The sequence below is a fragment of the Hypanus sabinus genome, unplaced genomic scaffold (genome assembly GCF_030144855.1).
Source record: "Hypanus sabinus isolate sHypSab1 unplaced genomic scaffold, sHypSab1.hap1 scaffold_542, whole genome shotgun sequence".
Lineage (NCBI taxonomy): Eukaryota > Metazoa > Chordata > Chondrichthyes > Myliobatiformes > Dasyatidae > Hypanus > Hypanus sabinus.
Genome location: NW_026781403.1, coordinates 112,815 through 136,181, shown reverse-complemented (window position 1 = coordinate 136,181; position 23,367 = coordinate 112,815). Strand labels below are relative to the sequence as shown.

Below are 23,367 nucleotides of genomic sequence, written 5' to 3'. Positions count from 1 at the left end.
TTTTTCAACAAATTAATCAACCATTTCCCCACCATCACCACCCCCCTCCGCCTGGCAGAACCGGTCCTCACCCTCAACACCTTCTCCTTTGGTTCCTCCCACATTCTCCACACTCAAGGGGCGGCCATGGGCACCCGCATGGGCCTGAGGTATGCCTGGCTTTCTTCAACTTCCACCCTGTCCTTAAATTTACCTGGTATATTTCTGACATCTCCATTTCTGGAGACAAATCCTCTACCGACAACTTCTATAAGCCTACCGATTCCAACGACTATCTTGACGATACCTCTTCCCACCCAGTCTCCTGTAAAAGTGCCATTCCCTTTTCTCAGTTCCTTCATCATCACCACATCTGCTCCCAGGGTGAGGCTTTCATTTTCAGGACATCAAAGAAAAGAGTTTCCCTTTCTCAACGATTGATGGTGCCCTCACCTGTATCACCTTCAATTCCTGTGCATCCATGCTCACCCGATCTTCCTGCCACCTTAGCAGGGAAAGAGTTCCTCTTGTCCTTACCTACCACCCCATGAGCCTCCACATCCAACACGTCATCCTCCGCAACTTCCACAACCTCCAGTGGATCCTACCACCCATCAACTCTTCACCTCCCCACCCCCACTCTCTGCTTTCCTCAAAGATCCCTCCCTCATGACTCCCTTGTCCATTTGTCCCTCTGCACTAGTCTCCCTCCTGGCTCTTCTCCCTGCAAGTGGTCTAGGTGCTACACCTGCCCATCCGCCTCCAGTCAGGCCCACAAACTGTCCTTCCAGTTTAGGCAACTTCTCACCTGCAAATATGTTGGCGTCGTCCCTCCGTTATATTGGTCAGACCTAACAAAAGTTGGGGGTCCGTTTTACCAGGCACCTCCACTCCATCCACCAATTTAAATTCATACATTTAATTTCATATCCCCATTTCAGTGCTGCCGTGTTAGTCCATGACCTCCTCTTTTTGCCACAGTGAGACTACTCTTGGGGTGGAGGAGCATCACCTCATATTCCATCTGGGCAGTCTCCAACCTGATGAATATTGATTTCCCCTCCAGTATTTTTCCCTCCCCCTCCTATTACCCACTCTGGCCTCTTACCTCTTCTCCTCCCCTGCCTATCACCACCCCCGGATCCCCTCCTCCTTCCCTTTCTCCAATGGTCCACTCCCCTCTCCGATCAGATCCCTCCTCCTCGTCTTTTAGCTTTCCAACCCACCTGGCTTCACACATCACCTTCTAGCTATCCTCCTTCCCCTCCCCTCACTTTTTTATCTGGCATCTTCCCCCTTCCTTTCCGGTCCTGAAGGAATGTTAACTGTTCATTTCTATAGAAGCTGCCTGACCTGCTGAGTTTCTCCAACATTTTGTGAGGGTTGCTCTGGATTTCCAGCATCTGCAGAATCTGTGTTTCATGAGAGATTGTTACAGCAAAAGATCAGAAACAGAATCAGGTTTATTATCACTGATTTACAGTACCATGCATAAGCCTTGGGCACATATACACAGCTACGGCGCATAAGACTTTTGCACAGTATTGTAAATGTCATGAAAGTTGTTTTGCAACAGCAGTACAATACAAAGGTGTAAAATTATTATAAATGACAAAAGTAAGTGCAAGGAGAGGAAAGAATAGTGAGATAGTGATCACAGGTTCATAGACTGTTCAGGAATCCGACGACGAGGGAAGAAACTATCCTGAAAGCATCTTCAGTCTCCTGTACCTCCTCCCTGACGGTAGTAACGAGAAGAGGGCATGTCCCAGAGGGTCCTTCGTGATGGACGTTGCCTCCTTGAGGCCTTGCCACCTGGAGGTATCCTGGCTGGTGAGGGAGGTTTGTGCTGGCAGCCTCTTTCGATCCCGGTGATGCAGCCAGTCAGAATGCTCTCTGCCAAGAAGAGATTTGTTGCAGCCGACAGAGAGGCCAGTCAGCCCATTCCCTCACTCCGCAATGTGATACATTTCCCAAACCCCAGGGAACGTTCTCCCTCCTGAAGGTGCACATTAGCACCACTTCACAACCTCCCTCCGCCTTATGCACAATGCATTGTGGAGTTCCCTCCTCTTCCCACAGATACTCACCCCATCACATCTGCCTCCATTTTCACACTAAACCTACCCTCACCTCTTGCACTCTCCCCACATTCCCATCAGCTCCCCCCCCCCCCCCATCGACAACAGACAGCACACGTCGTTGGGATGTGGGAGGGAACATGAACACCCCGGGAAAACCACACATTCACAGGGAGAACGTGCAAACTACACACACAAACAAGTACAGACATACACACAAAGCACACGCATGTGCGTGCACAACATATACACATGCACAAGCACACGCATGTGCATGCACACACAAATGAAGCACAATATATACACAAGCACACTCAGACGTTCTCCCATCGTAAGGCGGTACAGTAGCGTAGCGGTCGGTACAATGCTTTATAGTTCCAGCCTGTAAGGAGTCTGCACGTTCTCCCTGTGACTAGTTGAGTTTCCTCCAGGTTCTCTGGTTTCCTCCCACAGTCCAAACACATGCCGGTTAGGGTTAGCAAGTTCTGGACATGCTATGTTGGCACCAGGAGTGTGGTGGTATTTGCAGATTCCTCCCAGCATATCCTCGCTGATTTGATTTGATGCAAACTATGTGTTACACTGTATGTTTTGATGTTTCAATATAAATGTGACAACTATAGCTAAACCTTTATTGTTACATACACTGGCACACAAACTCATTATGCGTCTGGGCACAAGCACACACACAAACACACAGATGTACACACATACACAAACACAAAACATACTCGAGCGCACACATGCAGGCTCGCACATACACACAGCGCTGGAGGTCAGGATTGACACAAGGAACCGTGGAGAGTGTCTGGGAAAGGAATCAGTTGAATTGGATTTTGTTGGGGGTAAATAGGAAGGAGTTTTGTCTGTTGGGATTTTGTTGGGGGTAAATAGGAAGGAGTTTTGTCTGTTCGGATTTTGTTGGGGGTAAATAGGAAGGAGTTTTGTCTGTTCGAATTTTGTTGGGGGTAAATAGGAAGGAGTTTTGTCTGTTCGGATTTTGTTGGGGGTAAATAGGAAGGCGATTTGTCTGTTGGGATTTTGTTGGGGGTAAATAGGACAGAGTTTTATTTGTTGGGATTTTGTTGGGGGTAAATAGGAAGGCGTTTTGTCTGTTGGGATTTCGTTGGGGGTAAATAGGAAGGCGTTTTGTCTGTTGGGATTTTGTTGGGGGTAAATAGGAAGGCGTTTTGTCTGTTGGGATTTTGTTGGGGGTAAATAGGAAGGAGTTTTGTCTGTTGGGATTTTGTTGGGGGTAAATAGGAAGGAGTTTTGTCTGTTCGGATTTTGTTGGGGGTAAATAGGAAGGAGTTTTGTCTGTTGGGATTTTGTTGGGGGTAAATAGGAAGGAGTTTTGTCTGTTCGGATTTTGTTGGGGGTAAATAGGAAGGAGTTTTGTCTGTTCGGATTTTGTTGGGGTAAATAGGAAGGAGTTTTGTCTGTTGGGATTTTGTTGGGGGTAAATAGGACAGAGTTTTATTTGTTGGGATTTTGTTGAGGTGTAAATAGGAAGGAGTTTTGTCTGTTCGGATTTTGTTGGGGGTAAATAGGAAGGCGTTTTGTCTGTTGGGATTTTGTTGGGGGTAAATAGGAAGGCGTTTTGTCTGTTGGGATTTTGTTGGGGGTAAATAGGAAGGCGTTTTGTCTGTTGGGATTTTGTTGGGGTAAATAGGAAGGCGTTTTGTCTGTTGGGATTTTGTTGGGGGTAAATAGGAAGGCGTTTTGTCTGTTGGGGGTAAATAGGAAGGCGTTTTGTCTGTTGGGATTTTGTTGGGGGTAAATAGGAAGGCGTTTTGTCTGTTGGGATTTTGTTGGGGGTAAATAGGAAGGCGTTTTGTCTGTTGGGATTTTGTTGGGGGTAAATAGGAAGGCGTTTTGTCTGTTGGGATTTTGTTGGGGGTAAATAGGAAGGCGTTTTGTCTGTTGGGATTTTGTTGGGGGTAAATAGGAAGGCGTTTTGTCTGTTGGGATTTTGTTGGGGGTAAATAGGAAGGCGTTTTGTCTGTTGGGATTTTGTTGGGGGTAAATAGGAAGGCGTTTTGTCTGTTGGGATTTTGTTGGGGGTAAATAGGAAGGCGTTTTGTCTGTTGGGATTTTGTTGGGGGTAAATAGGAAGGCGTTTTGTCTGTTGGGATTTTGTTGGGGGTAAATAGGAAGGCGTTTTGTCTGTTGGGATTTTGTTGGGGGTAAATAGGAAGGCGTTTTGTCTGTTGGGATTTTGTTGGGGGTAAATAGGAAGGCGTTTTGTCTGTTGGGATTTTGTTGGGGGTAAATAGGAAGGCGTTTTGTCTGTTGGGATTTTGTTGGGAGTAAATAGGACGGAGTTTTGTCTGTTGGGATTTTGTCTGTTACGGGACTACATGGACAATGAGTGATAGCTGAGCCTGTTCCATGGGCCTGGACTAATAAATAGTGAGTCTGATTTAAGATGGAGATGGAATTCTGGAGTAACTCACAAAGGAGCTGGGGGAACTCGGTCGGGCAGCATCTGTGGAGGGAAATGTCCTGATGAAGGGTCCAACCCAAACCACCGAATGTTAATTCCCTTCCAGAGATATTCCCTGACCCGCAGAATTCCTCCAGCATCTTGTGTGAGTTGCTATTGCCTTAAGATGAGTTATTGAAAGAGAGCTCAGAAACACAGTGACCCCATGTTCCAAGGATTTGTGCAAAGCCTCCCTCTCTGTGTGAAAGCCAAGGCTGATCCCAGCACAGACCACCCTGTGCCTAGGAAATTCCCAAACCAACCACTTCATTGGGTCTTTAAGTTCCTCACGTCGCACATGGCCGGCATCTGACGAGGCGGAGGGGAGCTCACAGTCTTGTGCTCAGTGAAGCTCCCTTTGACCTCGAGCAAACAGATTTCACCTGCTTTGTTTTCACTGATGATCTGGGCCTCAGTAGGAATGCCAGCATTTATTGCCCCTCCCTAACCAGCCTGTGAGCCACCTCTTCAACCCATTGCTATCTTTCTGGTGAAGGTGCTGTCAGACAGGTGAACGGTGAAAGACGAAAGATTCTAAATGTCCCCTGATGAGGTAACCTATTTACCACAGGCATATCCTATGGTGGAGGCAAGAGGACACAGCCTCAGGATAGATAGACATCCTTTTAGAACGGAGATGAGGACGAATTTCTTTAGCCAGAGAGTGGTGAATCTGTGGAATTCATTGCCACAGGTGGCTGTGGGGGAGGCCAAGTCATTGGGTGTATTCAAGGCAGAGGTTGATAGATTCTTGATTGGTCAGGGCATGAATGGATACGAGGAGAAATCAGGAGATGGGGGCTGAGAGAGAAATGGATCAGCCAGGATGAAATGATGGAGCAGACTTGATGGGCCAAATGGCCTAATTCTGCTGCCATATCTTATGGGAGTGCTGGTAGAGGCAAACACATTAGGGACATTTAAGAGACTCCTAAAAAGGCAGATGAATGATAGAAAACTGGGGCTATGTAGGGAGGAAGGGTTAAAAGGCCAGCACAGCAAAGGGCCCGTACTGTGCCGTAATTCCCTGTGCCATTGCATCACTGACCAACACAGCCCGAGGATGTGCTGGTGGGCAGCCTGCAAGTGTCACCATACTTCCAGCTTCAACATAGCACACCCATAACTTTCTGACCCTAACCTGTACGCGCTGGGAACGTGGGAGTAAACGGAGCACCCAGAGGAAACCCACGCGGTCATGGGGAGAATGTCCAAGTCCCTCACGGACAGTGCTGGGAATTGAACCCCAGTCACCAGCACTATGACGCTAGGCTACTGTGTGCCCCTAGAACCAAGATTCATGATAAAGGAGGAAGGGGGAATGAATCCTTGGAATTTTCGCCTTTCAAACCAGAGAGAACCATGTGTTCAAATCCACACCCACTACTCAGGCCATGTCCTCTTCTTGCTTCTACCATCGGGCAGAAGGTACAGAGGCCTCAGGTCCCACACCACTAGTTATTACCCTTCAACAATCAGGCTCTTGATCCAGTGTGGATAATTCCACTCACCTCAGCTCTGGACTTATTTCACTATGGAGTCGCCAACTCACGCTCCCATTCTTTTGTTATATATTAGCACAGTTTGTCTTCTTCTGCACGTTGGTTGTTTGTCAGTCTTTGCTTGTTTATGTGTACACTCTGTGGCCGCTTTATTACATACCTCCTGCACACAGTAAGTGTGTGCTTGTGTCTTCTGCTGCTGTAGCCCATCCGCTTCAAGGTTCGACGTGTTGTTTGTTCAGAGATGCTCTTCTGCACTCCACTGTTGTAATGCAAGGTTATTTGAGTTACTGTTGCCCTCCTGTCAGTTTGAACTAGTCTGGCCATTCTCCTCTGATCTCTTTCATTAACAAGGCATTTTCACCCACAGAACTGGATGTTTTTTTGTTTTTTGCACCTTTCTCTGTAAACTCTAAGACTGTTGTGCATGAGCATCCTAGGAGATCGCTAATGTCACTCCACTTTTCAAGAAGGGAGAGAGGCAGAAGAAAGGAAACTATAGGCCAGTTAGTCTGACTTCTGTGTTGGAGTCGATTATTAAGGATGAGGTCTAAGGGTACTTGGATGCACCTGATAAAATAGGATGTAGTCAACGTGGTTTCCCCAAGGGAAATCTTACCTGACAAATCTGTTGGGATCCTTTGAAGAAATAACAGGCAGGATAAACAAGGGAGAATCAGTGGATGTTGCGTACTTGGATTTTCAAAAGGCCTTTGACAAGATGCCACACATGAGGCTGCTTAACAAGTTAAGAACCCATGGTATTACAGGAAAGATTCTAGCATGGATAAAGCAGTGGCTGATTGGCAGGAGGCAAAGGATGGGAATAAAGGGCTGCCAGTGACTAGTGCTGTTCCACAGGGGTCAGTGTTGGGCCCAATTATCTTTTATGTTATATTCTATGTCAATGACCTAGATGATGGAATTGATGAGTTTTTTGCTAAATTTGCAGACAATACAAAGATAGGTGGAGGGGCAGGTAGTTTTGAGGAAGTAAAGAGGCTACAGAAGGGCTTAGACAGATTAGGAGAATGGCAAAGAAATGGCAGATGGAATACAGTGTTGGGAGGTGTATGCACTTTGGTAAAAAATGAAAGAGTTGACTATTCTCAAAATGCAGAGAAAATACAAAAAACTGAGGTGCAAAGGGGCTTGGGAGTCCTTGTGCAGGATTCCCCAAAGGTTAATTTGCAAGTTAAGTCCGTGGTGAGGAAGACAAATGCAATGTTAACATTCATTTCAAGAGAAGTAGGGTATAAAAGCAAGGACGTAATGTTGAGACTTTAAATAGCACTGGAGAGGCCTCACTGGGAGTATTGTGACCAGGTTTGGGCCCCTTATCTTAGAAAGGATGTGCTGAAACTGGAGAGGGTTCAAAGGATGTTCACAAAAATGGCTCTGGGATAGAATTGCTTGTCATTTGAAGAGTATTTGGTGGCTCTGGGCCTGTATTCACTGGATTTCAGAAGACCTTCTTGAAGCCTGTCAAATGGTAAGAGACCTTGACAGAGTGGATGTGGAAAGGATTAAGATTCAGCTTATTGTCATAAACCACAAATGCAATGCAGTTAAAAAATGAGACAAAGTTCCTCCAGAATGATATCACAAAAGCACATGACAAAACAGACTACACTAGAAAATCCACATAACGTTTGGCAATCCCCAATCCAGAGACTGGAGAGGCTGCTGCGTATTAATACCATCTTAGCGTGTTCCCCAGAAAGGATCTCCAAATCCACCAGACAAACAAGACCAAAAACTAAAGCTACAAGACCTGCACAAAACCACATAGTTACAACAGTGCAAACAATAGCATAATTGATAAAAAAAACAGTCTATGGGCACAGTAAAAATAGTCGAAAGATGTTAAAGGACTATAAGTTCAAAAGAAATCACCACACAGTTTCCACAAGTCCCCAGGGTCCCGACAGACTCGCCATCCCATGTCAGCGGCTGAAGGGAATATCCCCGCTATGGACTTCCACGGCGCCACCCGACTCAGCCTCGCAGTCACAGCACACAATGAAAGCTCTGTCGAACCCAGCCTCGCAGATACAGCACACACTGAAAGCGACCTGACCGCAGTGGACTCCGAGTCCGTCGAACCTCTGAGTCGACAACGATCCCCTCCGGCACAGCTTCTCCGATCACCATCCTCTGCCGAGCGTATTAAGACGGCCCCGTACTAAGATGCTTCTTATGCTGGGAGAGTCCAAGACTAGAGGACATTGCTTCAGAATAGAGGGCTGTCCTTTTAGAACAAGGATGAGAAGGAATTGCTAGAGCCAGAGAGTGACGAATCTGTGGAATTCTTTGCCACAGCAGCTGTGGAGCCCAAGACTTCACGTGTATTTAAGTCAGGCTTTGATAGATTCGTGATTGGTCAGGGGATAACAGGATATGGGGAGAAGACAGAAGGTTGAGGCTGGGAACAAAACTGGATCAGACATGATGAAATGGTGGAACAGACTTGATGGGCCAAATGGCCTAATTCTGCTCCTATATCTTATGGCTTTATGGAGATCACATGATAATCACAGTTTCTGAGATACTCAAACCATCCCATCTGGCACCCCAACAATCATTCCACGGTCAATCTTTTAGATCACATTTCTTCCCCATTTTGATGCAACACACGTGATGCTGGAGGAACTCAGAAGGTCAGGAAAAGAGTATTTATGGAAAAGAGTACAGTCGACATTTCAGACCGAGACCCTTCATCAGGACTGGAGAAAAAAAGATGAGGAGTCAGAGCTCATCAAGTGGGGGGGAGGCGAGGAAGAAACACAAGGTGATAGGTGAAACCAGGAGGCGGAGGGGGGAATAAAAATGGGTGGCCAGTGGGAGATCTGATTTTTCTGGTGGACAGAACGTAAGTGCTCGGCGAAACGGTCTCCCAGTCTACGTCAGGTCTCCCCATGCTGGCAGCGCTGGATACAGTGCATGACCCCAACAGACTCACAAGTGGAGTGTTGCCTCACCTGGCTGGACTATTTGGGGCCCTGAATGGTAGTCCTTCCAGGTGAGGCGACACTCACCTGTGAGTCTGTTGGGGTCATCTAGTATCGAGCGCTGCCATCGTGGCCTCCTGTATATCGGTGAGACCTGACATAGATCGCTGAGCACCTACGCTCCATCCGCCAGAGAAAATGGGATCTCCCACCAGCCACCCATCTTAATTCCACTTCCCATTCCCATTCCGACATGTCAGTCCATGGTCTCCTCTACTGTCCTGATGAGGCCACACTCAGGTCGAAGGAGCAACACCCTATATTCCGTCTGGGTAGCCTCCAAACTGATGGCACGAACATCGATTTCACGAACTTCCGGTAATGGTCTCTCCCCCCACCCCCCCACCATCCCATCCCCGTTTCCCTCTCTCACCTTTCCATCTCCTGGCCTGCCCATTACCTCCCTCTGAAGCTCCTCCCCTTCCCTTTCTTCCATGACTTTCTGTCCTCTCCTATCAGATTCCCCCTGAGGTGTGAAGTGACTCGGGAGACCGAGTGCTGCGTCCCTAGAAGTTAACTTGCAGGTTCAGTTGGTAGTAAGGAAGGCCAATGCCACGTTACCATTCATCTTGTGAGGAGTAGAATATAAAAGCAAGGATTTAATGCTGAGGCTTTGTAAGGCTTTGGTCAGACTGCACAGAGTATTATGAGCAGTTTTAAACCCCATGTCTAAGAAAAGATATGCTGTCATTGTAGAGGGTCCAGAGGAGGTTTACAACAATGATCCTGGGAATGAAAGGGTTAATGTATGAGAAGTGTTTGATGGCTCTGGGCCTGTACTTGCTGGAATTTCAGAAGAATGAGGGAGGATTTCATTGAAACCAATCGAATATTGACAGGCCTACATGGAGAGGATGTGTCCTGTTGTGGGGGAGTCTAGGAGCAGAGGGCACAGCCTCAGAATAGAGGGGTGTCCATTGAGAACAGAGATGAAGAGGAATGTCTTTAGCCAGAGGGTGGTGAATCTATGAAATTCATTGCATAGACAGCTGAGGAGGCCAATTTAAAGTTCGAAGTAAATTTATTATCAAAGTATTTAAATGTCACTATTCATTTTTTTGCGGGCATTCATAGTAGAACAAAAAAAATACAAAAGAATCAATGAGAAAACTGCACACAAAGACTGACAAGCAGCCAATGTACAAACTGTGCAAATACCGTAGCAGTAATAACAATAATTAATATATAAATAAATAATACTGAGAACATGAGTAGTAGAGTCCTTGAAAGGGAGAAAGCCGGAGAAAGGAATTGAAAGGGAAAATAAATCAGCCATGATTGAAGGTGGAACAGACTCGATGGGCTGAATGGACTAATTATATTCCTGTCTTATGGTCTGATATCTCTTAATGTCGTTGTAGCTAGGACATTGGGGGGGGGGGAGAATATGAAAGATGTAAGAAGAGGAAGGCTAATTGCTGGCTTCTTGCTGAAGGAACAGTGAGTGTTTTGTCCAAACATGTGTTTTACACGTACTGAGGCGCTGGGCAGCCAGGCAGTTAAAGCAGTGGTTGAGACGTGGACCCTTGTTCCTTAGGGATGTTTTCCAAGTTACTGCCTAACCAGCAGAGGCCACGGATTCCCGTTAGCCATTTACCCAGGAGCATTTTGACAACGTGGGGATCTGGCAGTCTTGCCAGAAGATTCACAACTCTCCCGTCACTTTAATCATGAGGCGGGGACAGCAGTCCTAACTGTGCTTGAGCAATGTAAACATAAACTTAGCTTTGTAAAGTCAAGGTCATTTTTTTCCCCTGCTGTGGCTTTTGTAAACTGGAATGAACAGTTTTAGATTCCCAAGATGATTCTGTGGGATTGCTAATGCACAAGGAAAGGCCAAGATAAATAAGAAATGTATTTTTCGAAGGAACTCAGCTCAGCACATCAGGCGGCTTCTATAGAATGATCTGAACAGTCGCCATTTCAGGCCTGGATTCAGGCCATAAGATCATAAGATATAGGAGCAGAATTAGGCCATTTGGCCCATCGAGTCTGCTCCGCCATTTCATCATAGCTGATCCATTTTCCCTCTCAGCCCTAATCTCCTGCCTTCTCATATCCCTTCTCATAGCCCTGACCAATCAAGAATCTACATACCAAATGACTTGGCCTCCAAAGCTGCCTGTGGCAATTAATTCCACAGATTCACCACTCTCTGGCTAAAGAAATCTCTCCTCATCTCCGTTCTAAAAAGGATGTCCCTCTATTTTGAGGCTGTGTCCTCTGCTCTTAGACTCCCCCACCATAGGAAACATCCTCTCCACGTCCACTTTATCTAGGCCTTTCAACATTTGATAGGTTTCAGAGAGGTCACCCCTCATTCTTCTGAAATTCCAGTGAGTACAGGCCCAGAGCCATTAAAGAAAACTCTTCATATGATAAGCCTCTCAATCCCAGGATAATTTTTGTGAACCTCCTTTAAATCTCTCCAATGTCAGCACATCCTTTCTCAGATAAGGGACCCAAAACTGCTCACAATACTCCAAGTGAGGCCTCACCAGAGCTTTACATCTTTGCTTTTATATTCTAGTCCACTTGAAGTGTATACAGACATTGCCTTTGTCTTCCTCATCACTGACTCAAATTAAACTTTAGGGCATCCTGCACAAGGACTCCAAGCCTCTTTGCACCTCAGATTTTTGAATGTTCTCTCCGTTTTGAAAATAGTCCAGGACTAATGAAGGGTCCTGGCCCAAGTGTCGACTGTTCATCTCCTTCCGTAGATGCTGTCTGACCTGCTGAGTTCCTCCACCATGTTCTGCGTGCTGCTCTGGGTTTCCAGCGTCTGCAGAATCTCTCGTATCTCAAATGTTTTTGGACGCTTGGGTGAGGCTGTATCAGAGAGTGGGCAGCAAATTGTAAATTGTCCCCAGTGTGAGGGTGAGTTGGAAAATGCAGGGGTGAGGGTGACGGAGAGAATGTGGAGGGACTTGTGTAGGATAAACGGGTGTCTGACGTCCAGCATGGTTTCAGCGGGCTGAAAGGCCCGATTCTGTGACACTCTGTTCAGTCTTTACCACTGGGAGGGTGAGAATGGACTCACTGAGACAAGGGATGCTCATTCAAAATCAAAAGATATGAAGATTAGTTTTATTTGTCACATGTACATCGAAACATTGGGGGGGGCGGGGTGGAGATGCGTCTCTACCAAAGGGGGTGTAAGACGTTCTTTCCCTCCACTAACCTGCAAATCACCTTGGGTGAGGTGTGGCATCTGCTTAGACCCCTCCCCCTCCCCAGATCAGGGTCACGTGAAGCCACGGGAGCAGGTGGCGGATGGTCGCACGAACAGCCGGTGCAGATCACAAGTCCTGGGTATGCGACCACTGACCCCAGGCAGGCAATCTCTGAAGAGTGTTGATAATGGCCGGGGTCACCTGTCTGGTAAAGACACTGTCCAGAAGAAGCCCATGGCAAATCACTTCTGTAGGGAAAAAATTGCCAAGAACAGTCATGGTCGAGGAAAACCATGATCGCGTAATGAATGAGGAAACATACGGTGAAATGCGTTAACAACCAACACAGTCTGACAATGGGCCGGGGGCAGCCCGCCGCGTGTTGCCAACATGTCACGCCCACAACCCACTAACCCTAACCCGCACATCTGTGGAGTGTGGGAGGGAACCAGATGGTCACTGGGAGAATGTTCCTGCAGCGGCAGGAATGGAACCGACGGCTTGCTTTGTAGAGCATTGCACCGACTGCGGTGGTACCGTGCTGCCCAGCAACAGGCTGAGGCAGAGCCCCAGTTCCAGCCCTAGACTCTCCAGGAGGAAGTGACAGGTTTGAGGAGGGGCCTGGGGTCTTGCCAGAACCAAGAGCTATTTGAGAGGGTATAAAGGTGATCAGAGGGGAGGATGGGGGGTGTCAGGGGTAGTTTTTTTCACACAGAGTGGTGGCTACATGGAACGTAATGCAGGGCTGGTGGTAGAGACAGAAACATTGGGACATTTAAAAGACTCTTAGATAGGCAAATCCTCTAAAAAGAGCACAATCTTTTTGTTGTTCGGAGGCTTGCATGCCTCAGTGATCCAGAGATCTACTCTATGCTGGCTGGAGTCAGGACTTTATGCTTTGGCTCTTGGTAGGGTCACCCGTGTCAAACAGGTCAAAGGGTAGAGGCCAGACTTTGAGTAGTTCACCAGTCCTCCAGGTTCGGGGGCTCCCCAGTCCCCCCAACAGCGTGACGCTTCCTCTTCGCCGTCCCTCTTGAAGCACGATGCTCCCTCCTCACTGCCCTTCCCACAGCGTGACACTCCCTCCTCACCGTCCCTCATTCCTCCGAATCCCAGCGGGTAGAGTATTGCATTCAGTTGGTCAATGGAGTGTAGGAAGATGTGATTAAACTGGGAATACACTATAGATCCACATGGATATTGCAGGGCTCGAGGGATCGACATACAGAATGTTTAGATAGGTTGTGTAGTTACTCCTTGGAGCTTAGGAAAAGCTAAGCTGAGGTGACCCCCCCCCCCCACCATGGAGGTGACCCTAAATCCATGAGGGGCATAGACAGAATGAGCGGTGCTTTATCCATGGTTGATAACTCAAAAATTGAGGACACAGTTGTAAGGTTAGAGGTGAAAAGTTTCATTCAAAACCTGAGCGACAACATTTTTACACAGCAGCTGGTAGGTATTGAAAGGCCTGGATAGAATGGATGTGGAGAGGATGATTCCACTAGTGGGAGATTCTGGACCAGAGGGCACAGCCTCAGAATAGAAGGAAGTCCCTTTAGAACAGACATGAGGAGGAATTTCTCTAGCCAGAGGGCAGTGAAGCTGTGGAATTTATTGCCACAGATGTCCATGGAGGCCAAGTCATCGGGTACTGTATATTTAAAGTGGTGGTTGACAGGTTCTTGATTAGTAAGGGTGTCAAAGGTTATGGGGAGAAGGCAGGAGAATGGGGTCGAGCAGGAGAATGAATCAGCCATGAAGGAATAGGAGGAGGTTTGATGGGCCAAATGGCCTTATCAGTGCAACCAGCTGCCAGATGAACTGGTTGTGGCAGATACATTAGATAGATATGGACAGGTTTAAGGAGGACCAGAGTTTTGAAAGATATGGGCCAAATTCTGGGAAATGGGATTAGCTTGAATATACATTCTGATTGGTGTGGACGTGTATGGGCTGATAGCCCATTGTTGCGCTGAGAAATTGAACATTGCATCTAAAAACTGGGAAGATGCTGCACGCAATAGATATTCCTGCAGGAAATCTGCCCCGGTGGGAGCTGCGCTACGTGAGAGCAACCTCCGCTGTGCCGCAGAGAGCAAGCAGCAGCTGTGAAAGGAGGCAAGAGCAACCAAAAGACCCAACACTAACCACAGCCTCCACTTCCTCGTGCCCACGCTGCACCAGAATGTGTGGATCCAGGATCGGCCTCTACACTCATCCAAGGACCCACCAGCAGACAACCCCCTCGGAGGAAATCATACCAGTGATTGGACATCAATCAACTCTGCATTCAGCGAGGAGGCGATGAATATCAAGCTTCATCCACAGAGTTTCACTGTTACTGATCCCACAAACCTTGAACCAACTTTCCCTGCGTACCGTGTATTGGTACAAAACAAAACTCTTTCTGAAGCAAGGTTGAGCAGTCATCTTGATCACTCCCCACCGAGTTTGAAAGTTACTGGATTACATTTTAACAGTTTGTAGTCACGGTGAAACTGAGTGAATTACATCTGTTATACATCAGTGAATATTGTGTAATAGCAGAGCCAGGACAGGGTCTGTCCCTTCCTGCAGCCCAAGCAAGGAAATGAGCGAGGCAGAGGCTGGGAGAGAGGGAATGGGAAAGGAGTAAAGGGGAGACCAGGAGGAGGGAGGAAGAGAGAAGAGAGTGGGAATAGAGGAAGGATGACCGATAGAGGTCAGAGTGAAAGAGAAAGAGGAAGTAGAAAGGTTGAAAGAGCCAGGGTGAGAGAGCAGAGTTAGAGGAAGATCATGTGTGAGAGAGAAAGAGGAAAAAGAGGTAGGCGAATAGAGAGAAGAGGAGGGGAGAGGGAGAATGAGAGGGGGAGCAGTGGAGGGGCGAGAAGGGGAAGGAGGAGGGGAGAGGGTGAGGGGGGAAAGGAGAGGGAAGAGGGGGAGAAGGGGAGAGGGAGGGGTGAGAGAGAGGGGGTGAAAGTGGGGAGGGGGAGGGGGTCGGTGGAGTAAAGGAGAGTTTTCCCCATCCGGGAACAAGCACATTGCTTGGTCTGTTACAGTAACTTGGGAAGTTCCATTTTAACTTGCAAGATTGAAGCAATGCTTTCCACCATTTGCGGAAGTGGAGACCAGTCAGCCCCTCGTCTTGGACCAAGGCTGCCAGTTAGTTACCCGTATTTACTCTTACCGTAGGGTCTATCCAATTGCCCTCTACGTGCTCCTGTTTAATTTGAGTTCACCCCGCTCTCAGCTCTTGGGCAATGGATTTGAATTCCAGGTCATTTCTCACTGCAGGATTCAGAACCTTGGCTTTGCTTCACCCTGGTTGATAAAATTTCGATCAGCCTCTGCAGGAAGACAATTCGCCTTTGCAACCAGTGGGGACTGACTACTTAACCATCTCATCTCTCCAGGCATCTGGATTTGGACCACACTAGAGACATCCAAACCCAAAAATCCAGCGTGAGGCGTCATGCTGAGGGAGTGCTGCACTGTGGGAGGGGTGGTAAGGGGGGAGTACTGTGTTACGGGGGGCAGAGAGGAGAGAGTGCTGCACTGTGGGAGGGGTGGCGAGGGGGGAGTACTGTGTTATGGGGGGCAGAGAGGAGAGAGTGCTGCACTGTGGGAGGGGTGGTGAGGGGGGAGTACTGTGTTACAGGGGGCAGAGAGGAGAGAGTGCTGCACTGTGGGAGGGGTGGTGAGGGGGGAGTACTGTGTTACAGGGGGGGCAGAGAGGAGAGAGTGCTGCACTGTGGGAGGGGTGGTGAGGGGGGAGTACTGTGTTACGGGGGGCAGAGAGGAGAGAGTGCTGCACTGTGGGAGGGGTGGCGAGGGGGGAGTACTGTGTTACGGGGGGCAGAGAGGAGAGAGTGCTGCACTGTGGGAGGGGTGGCGAGGGGGGAGTACTGTGTTACAGGGGGGCAGAGAGGAGAGAGTGCTGCACTGTGGGAGGGGTGGTGAGGGGGGAGTACTGTGTTACAGGGGGGGCAGAGAGGAGAGAGTGCTGCACTGTGGGAGGGGTGGCGAGGGGGGAGTACTGTGTTACGGGGGGCAGAGAGGAGAGAGTGCTGCACTGTGGGAGGGGTGGTGAGGGGGGAGTACTGTGTTACAGGGGGGGCAGAGAGGAGAGAGTGCTGCACTGTGGGAGGGGTGGTGAGGGGGGAGTACTGTGTTACGGGGGGCAGAGAGGAGAGAGTGCTGCACTGTGGGAGGGGTGGCGAGGGGGGAGTACTGTGTTACGGGGAGCAGAGAGGAGAGAGTGCTGCACTGTGGGAGGGCTGGTGAGGGGGGAGTACTGTGTTACAGGGGGGGCAGAGAGGAGAGAGTGCTGCACTGTGGGAGGGGTGGTGAGGGGGGAGTACTGTGTTACGGGGGGCAGAGAGGAGAGAGTGCTGCACTGTGGGAGGGGTGGTGAGGGGGGAGTACTGTGTTACGGGGGGCAGAGAGGAGAGAGTGCTGCACTGTGGGAGGGGTGGCGAGGGGGGAGTACTGTGTTACGGGGGGGCAGAGAGGAGAGTGCTGCACTGTGGGAGGGGTGGTGAGGGGGGAGTACTGTGTTACGGGGGGCAGAGAGGAGAGAGTGCTGCACTGTGGGAGGGGTGGCGAGGGGGGAGTACTGTGTTACGGGGGGGCAGAGAGGAGAGAGTGCTGCACTGTGGGAGGGGTGGTGAGGGGGGAGTACTGTGTTACAGGGGGGGCAGAGAGGAGAGAGTGCTGCACTGTGGGAGGGGTGGTGAGGGGGGAGTACTGTGTTACGGGGGGCAGAGAGGAGAGAGTGCTGCACTGTGGGAGGGGTGGTGAGGGGGGAGTACTGTGTTACAGGGGGGGCAGAGAGGAGAGAGTGCTGCACTGTGGGAGGGGTGGTGAGGGGGGAGTACTGTGTTACAGGGGGGCAGAGAGGAGACAGTGCTGCACTGTGGGAGGGGTGGCGAGGGGGGAGTACTGTGTTACAGGGGGGGCAGAGAGGAGAGAGTGCTGCACTGTGGGAGGGGTGGCGAGGGGGGAGTACTGTGTTACGGGGGGCAGAGAGGAGAGAGTGCTGCACTGTGGGAGGGGTGGTGAGGGGGGAGTACTGTGTTACGGGGGGCAGAGAGAAGAGAGTGCTGCACTGTGGGAGGGGTGGCGAGGGGGGAGTACTGTGTTACGGGGGGCAGAGAGGAGAGACTGCTGCACTGTGGGAGGGGTGGTAAGGGGGGAGTACTGTGTTACGGGGGGCAGAGAGGAGAGAGTGCTGCACTGTGGGAGGGGTGGTGAGGGGGGAGTACTGTGTTACGGGGGGCAGAGAGGAGAGAGTGCTGCACTGTGGGAGGGGTGGCGAGGGGGGAGTACTGTGTTACGGGGGGCAGAGAGGAGAGAGTGCTGCACTGTGGGAGGGGTGGTAAGGGGGGAGTACTGTGTTACGGGGAGCAGAGAGGAGAGAGTGCTGCACTGTGGGAGGGGTGGTGAGGGGGGAGTACTGTGTTACGGGGGGCAGAGAGGAGAGAGTGCTGCACTGTGGGAGGGGTGGTGAGGGGGGAGTACTGTGTTACGGGGGGCAGAGAGGAGAGAGTGCTGCACTGTGGGAGGGGTGGTGAGGGGGAGTACTGTGTTACAGGGGGGGCTGAGAGGAGAGAGTGCTGCACTGTGGGAGGGGTGGTGAGGGGGGAGTACTGTGTTACGGGGGGGCAGAGAGGAGAGAGTGCTGCACTGTGGGAGGGGTGGTGAGGGGGGAGTACTGTGTTACAGGGGGGGCAGAGAGGAGAGAGTGCTGCACTGTGGGAGGGGTGGTGAGGGGGGAGTACTGTGTTACAGGGGGGGCAGAGAGGAGAGAGTGCTGCACTGTGGGAGGGGTGGCGAGGGGGGAGTACTGTGTTACAGGGGGGGCAGAGAGGAGAGAGTGCTGCAATGTGGGAGGGGTGGTAAGGGGGGAGTACTGTGTTACGGGGGGGCAGAGAGGAGAGAGTGCTGCACTGTGGGAGGGGTGGTGAGGGGGGAGTACTGTGTTACGGGGGGGGCAGAGAGGAGAGAGTGCTGCACTGTGGGAGGGGTGGTGAGGGGGGAGTACTGTGTTACGGGGGGGGCAGAGAGGAGAGAGTGCCGCACTGTGGGAGGGGTGGCAAGGGGGGAGTACTGTGTTACAGGGGGGCAGAGAGGAGACAGTGCTGCACTGTGGGAGGGGTGGTGAGGGGGGAGTACTGTGTTACAGGGGGGGCAGAGAGGAGAGAGTGCTGCACTGTGGGAAGGGTGGTGAGGGGGGAGTACTGTGTTACAGGGGGGCAGAGAGGAGACAGTGCCGCACTGTGGGAGGGGTGGTGAGGGGGGAGTACTGTGTTACGGGGGGCAGAGAGGAGAGAGTGCCGCACTGTGGGAGGGGTGGTGAGGGGGGAGTACTGTGTTACAGGGGGGCAGAGAGAAGAGAGTGCTGCACTGTGGGAGGGGCTCTTTTCTGCACTGCTCTCGGTTTAGAGCAGTTGCATCTTTCTGCTGATGACCTCGGGATTGACAGTTACCCCTCCCTCAATGTCCTCCTTGTCAGCTCAAAGTTGAATTAGATTAGACTTGATCATTATATACACACACCAGAGATTCTGTGGCCTCTGGAAATCTGGAGTAACACACACAAAATGCTGGAGGAACGATACTGGACCATAGTGGTTAGCCTAATATATTACAGCGCCAGTGATCAGCAGCCTGGGTTTAAATCCCGGCACTCTCTGTAAGGAGTTTCTCTGTCTCTCCATGACTGCGTGGGTTTCCTCCAGGTGCTCCAGTTTCCGCCCACATTTCAAAGACGCGTGTGTAGCTGTGGGCATGCTATCTTGGTGCCGGAAGTGTGACAACACTTGCAGGCTGCATCCTCGGACTCTGTTAGTTGTTGACGTAAATGACATATTTCACTGCGTGTTTTAATGTACATGCGACAAATATAGCTAATCTTAATAACAATATCAGAATGGTTGAAGAAAGGTACCTGCTAAACTTGGTTGTTTGAAAGCAAAGTAAATTTATTATCAAAGTACATCTATGTCACCATATGCAACCCTGAGATTCATTTTCTTACAGGCATACTCAATAAATCCATAGAATAATAACTATAATAGAATCAATGAAAGACAGCAACAACATGGGCATTCAACCAGTGTGCAAAAGATAACAAACTGTGCAAATACAAAAAGAAGAGATAATAAATAGATAAACAAACAAAAAAGAAAGCAAGCAATAAATATCAAGAACGTGAGGTGAAGGGTCCTTGAAAGTGAGTCCGTGGGCCGTGGGAACATTTCAGTGATGGGGCAAGTGAAGTTGAGTGAAGTTACCCGCTTTGGTTCAAGAGCCTGATGGTTGAGGGGTAGTAACTGTTCCTGAACCTGGTAATGTGGCCTTCTTCCTGCTGGCAGCAGTGAGAAGAGAGCACGTCCTGGGTGGTGGGGGTCCCTGAGAATGCATGCCGCTGTCCTGTGACAGTGTTTCATAGATGTGCTCAATGGCAGGGAGAGCTTTATCCATGATGAACTGGGCCATAACCACAAATTTCTGTAATATTTTCTGTTCAAGGGCATTGGTGTTTCCATACCAGGCTGTGATGCAGCCAGTCAATATACTCTCTGCCACACATCAATAGAAGTTGGTCAAAGTTTTAGATGTCATGCCAAATCTCCACAAGCTCTTAAGGAAGTAGAGCCCTTGCCGAGCTTTCTTCATGGTTGCACTTACGTGCTAGGCCCAGGACAGGTCCTCTGAATTAATAACACACAAGAATTTAAAATGGCTAACCTTCATCTCTGATTCCCCAATGAAGATTGGCTCATGGACCTCAGGTTTCCTTCTCCTGAAGCCCATAATCAGTTCCTTGGACTTGCTGACATTGAGTGAGAGGCACCACTCAGCCAGGTTTTCAATCTCCCTCCTACCTGCTGATTCGTCACCGGTGATCTGGTCAGTGGTGCCTTGGTGTTTGCCAGCTTAACCCCATCAGTTGCTGAGTTCCCTCCTTTGCCACAGTGTCCTGCAAATGAGTAAATGATGGAAACATCACCTCTGACCTTTCCCCTCTCTCCTCTCTCCCCACAGGTGCCATCGACACCCGCCATCACCCGCTGGGCGATGCTTACCACCAGCGGCCACACCTAGAAAATGTACGAGAATGTCACAAGCCCGCCGGTTGAAAATGGGTCGGGCCAAGACCCCCACCATGGCACCTCCAACTCCTGTAACAACGACGAGTCCTACAAGTACGTCTTCCTGCCCGTGTGCTACACCTACACGTGCGTCCTCAGCCTGGCCCTCAACTCCATCATCATATGCAGCATCCTGAAGAGGCGGAAGGAATGGAACTGCTCCCTGATCTACATGTTTAACCTGGCCTTGACGGACTTCATGTATGGCCTGTCACTGCCGTTTCTCATCGCCAGCTACATCATGCACGACGTCTGGGTTTTTGGCGCCTTCACCTGCCGCCTGGTCCGCTTCCTCTTTTACTTTAACCTCTATTGCAGTATCTTCTTTCTCACCTGCATCAGCTTTCACCGCTACCTGGGCATCTGCCACCCCATGAAGACCATCACCATGGAGACCAAGAAGACCGCCAGGGTGGTGTGCGTGCTGGTGTGGCTGGTGGTGCTGGCCCTCACCAGCCCCATCTTCCACTTTGCCAAGACGGCCACCTCCAACAACGTCACCAACTGCTGGGACGATGCCCTAGACACCGAGTACCCGCACTACGTCCCCTATGGGATCATCCTGCACTCAGTGGGCTTCTTCCTGCCCTTTTCCATCATTGCCTGGTGCTACTCTCGCGTGATAAAGACCATCTTCAAGACCATCAACAACCAGCAGTTCAAGTCAGCGGTGCCGGCCCTGGACAAGAGGCGCAAGTCCATCAAGACCATTCTCACTATCACCCTGCTCTTCGCCCTCTGCTTCCTGCCCTTCCACGTCACCAAGACCATCTTCCTCATCAACAAGGCAGTGCCCGACGTGGCCTGCTCCACCAAGCGGGTGGTCACCATCTGCTACAAGGTCACCAGGCCGCTGGCCAGTTTCAATGCTTGGCTCAACGCCCTGCTCTACTTCCTCACCAAGGACAAGTGGCCGCAGAACTGTCTGAAGCCCAAGAAGGACGATGACTCCAAATCCTCATGGAACATCTTCAAGCCCTTCAACCACATGACGTCGCCGGCCTGAGCCCGGCCTTTTTGTGAGGGACGGCAGTGGGCGCCTGTTCCCCTCACCACCACCCTCCCCGTCGCCTAACCCCTTCCCCTTCTGTGGACGGACAGCTCCATCCTGGGTGATTCCTGCCAGCTGCTCTTCTCACCACCATCTTCTGTCACCATCACCCTGTTCCTCGCCCCTCACTGCCATCCTGTCCTCGCCCCTCACTACCATCCTTTACCTCGCCCCTCACTGCAATCCTTTACCTCGCCCCTCACTGCCATCCTTTACCTCGCCCCTCACTGCCATCCTTTACCTCGCCCCTCACTGCCATCCTTTACCTCGCCCCTCACTGCCATCCTTTACCTCGCCCCTCACTGCAATCCTTTACCTCGCCCCTCACTGCCATCCTTTACCTCACCCCTCACTGCCATCCTTTACCTCGCCCCTCACTGCCATCGTATTCCCCACCACTCAGCACCATTCCTCCATCTCTCGCTACTATCCCCATCCCCCACACCAATACCATCTCCCACTCACCCCTGCCCACCCCACTCACGGCCCAGTACCTCCCTCGTCATAGCCCACATGAAAATTTGACTCTTGTGGAACTGACCAACTCTGCCACTGTTTAACTGGTGCCCCGTGTGGACTGCCAGTGTTGAGGAGGAAGCAGCCTCTCCAGTGGGGTTGGAGGTGTGACACCCGATCTCTCCCCCACCCCACCCCACCCACACACTGCCCCACCCCCCCCCCCACTAACCCTACCCGATTCCACAACTGATGGCCTTCCAAAGCGTCGAGGAGCTTCTCACTGCCGGAGTGTGTCTCAGTGAAACGAAGCCATTATTTAAAGATTAGGAATCATTTCGTTTGCTGCCATTTCCTGGACAACCACACGAGCTGGTGGTGCTGGGGGATGGAGACGGGCTCCACAAATGGCAAGCAGCCGATCTGCCTTCTGCGGACCCCCACCCTCCGTTCCTGCCCTGACTTGTTATCCCGAGAAGACAGCCTGTTCCCTCACTCCAAACGCTGTGTCTTCAAGCAGCGTCAACACCTCCTCGTGGACAAGGCTCTGAAGTGGGGGCTTGACCTCATCACTCGGATAAAGAGAGAGAAGGAGCATCAACATAGCCTCGGACTCTTGGCTCACGGACTGTCTTGGATTCAGCCAAGGGAAATGTGAAGCTTCAGTGCTTATGTTTTATCGGCCTGAGGTTGTTTATCGCCGAGTTGGTTGACTCACCCTTGAACCCACCTGCCCACAGACTGGGTCACCTTCAATAGAGGGTGGGGAGGGGGTGTGTGACCAGTACCAGACTTGGGACATATGGTGTTCACCTAACCCTGAAGCAGACAGACCCCTGCTCAACAGGACTCTGTCAATTTTGATTTCTGAAATGCTTACCCTTTGGGAGATCTAATCATTAACCTTCTGAAGGGAAAATGTATTATAAAAGATAACCTTACACAATCTATGTATTATATAAATAGAAGTATGAAATGTGGATTATTTGATGTATGCTATTCTGTCTCCTCAACCCCCGCTGGGTTTTCACCTTCCGCTTCCACAAGCACCCAAGTCTGGGTGGAGTTCAGAAACATCCCAGGTACTGAAAGTGGACCTGGAGAAGATGTTTTGTTCAGTAGGAGAGCCCAGGATTCAAGGATGTAGAAAAATGTGATGGTCCTTTAGAATTGAGATGAGGAGGAATTTCTTCAGCCAGAGTGTGGTGAATCTGTGGGATACGTTGCCACGGACTGCTGTAGAGGCCAAATCGTTGGATATAGTTAAGGCAGAGAGGGATAGGTTCTTGACTGGTAAGGTGGGTGAAGGGTTACAGGGATGGGGTAAGAACAAATCAGCTGTGATTGAATGGTGGAACAGACTCAATGGGCTGAATGGCTTAATTCTGCTCCCATAGTAAGACTCTGATGTGGAAGCATTGCAGCCAAGGCTCGTCCCACACGACCCAGCTCAGGGGTAACAACCTGGAACAGAGGAGAGGCTGGCAC

The 23,367-nt window shown here is 50.3% G+C and overlaps 1 protein-coding gene across 2 annotated transcripts in view; it reads left to right on the top strand.

Moving 5' to 3' along the window:
• Positions 1-22,859, top strand: part of LOC132389349 (P2Y purinoceptor 3-like) — a 33,249-nt gene extending 10,390 nt beyond the window's left edge. Inside the window, exons 1-2 of one of the 2 annotated variants that reach the window (XM_059961861.1) lie at positions 15,250-15,378; positions 20,266-22,859. In XM_059961861.1, coding sequence (XP_059817844.1) covers positions 20,329-21,378 — 1,050 coding nt within the window. In that variant the 5' untranslated portion in view covers positions 15,250-15,378; positions 20,266-20,328 and the 3' untranslated portion in view covers positions 21,379-22,859. Of the gene's footprint in view, positions 1-15,249; positions 15,379-20,265 lie in introns of those variants that run through there. The other variant, XM_059961860.1, reaches the window with a different exon arrangement.
• The last annotated feature ends 508 nt before the right edge of the window (positions 22,860-23,367 follow it).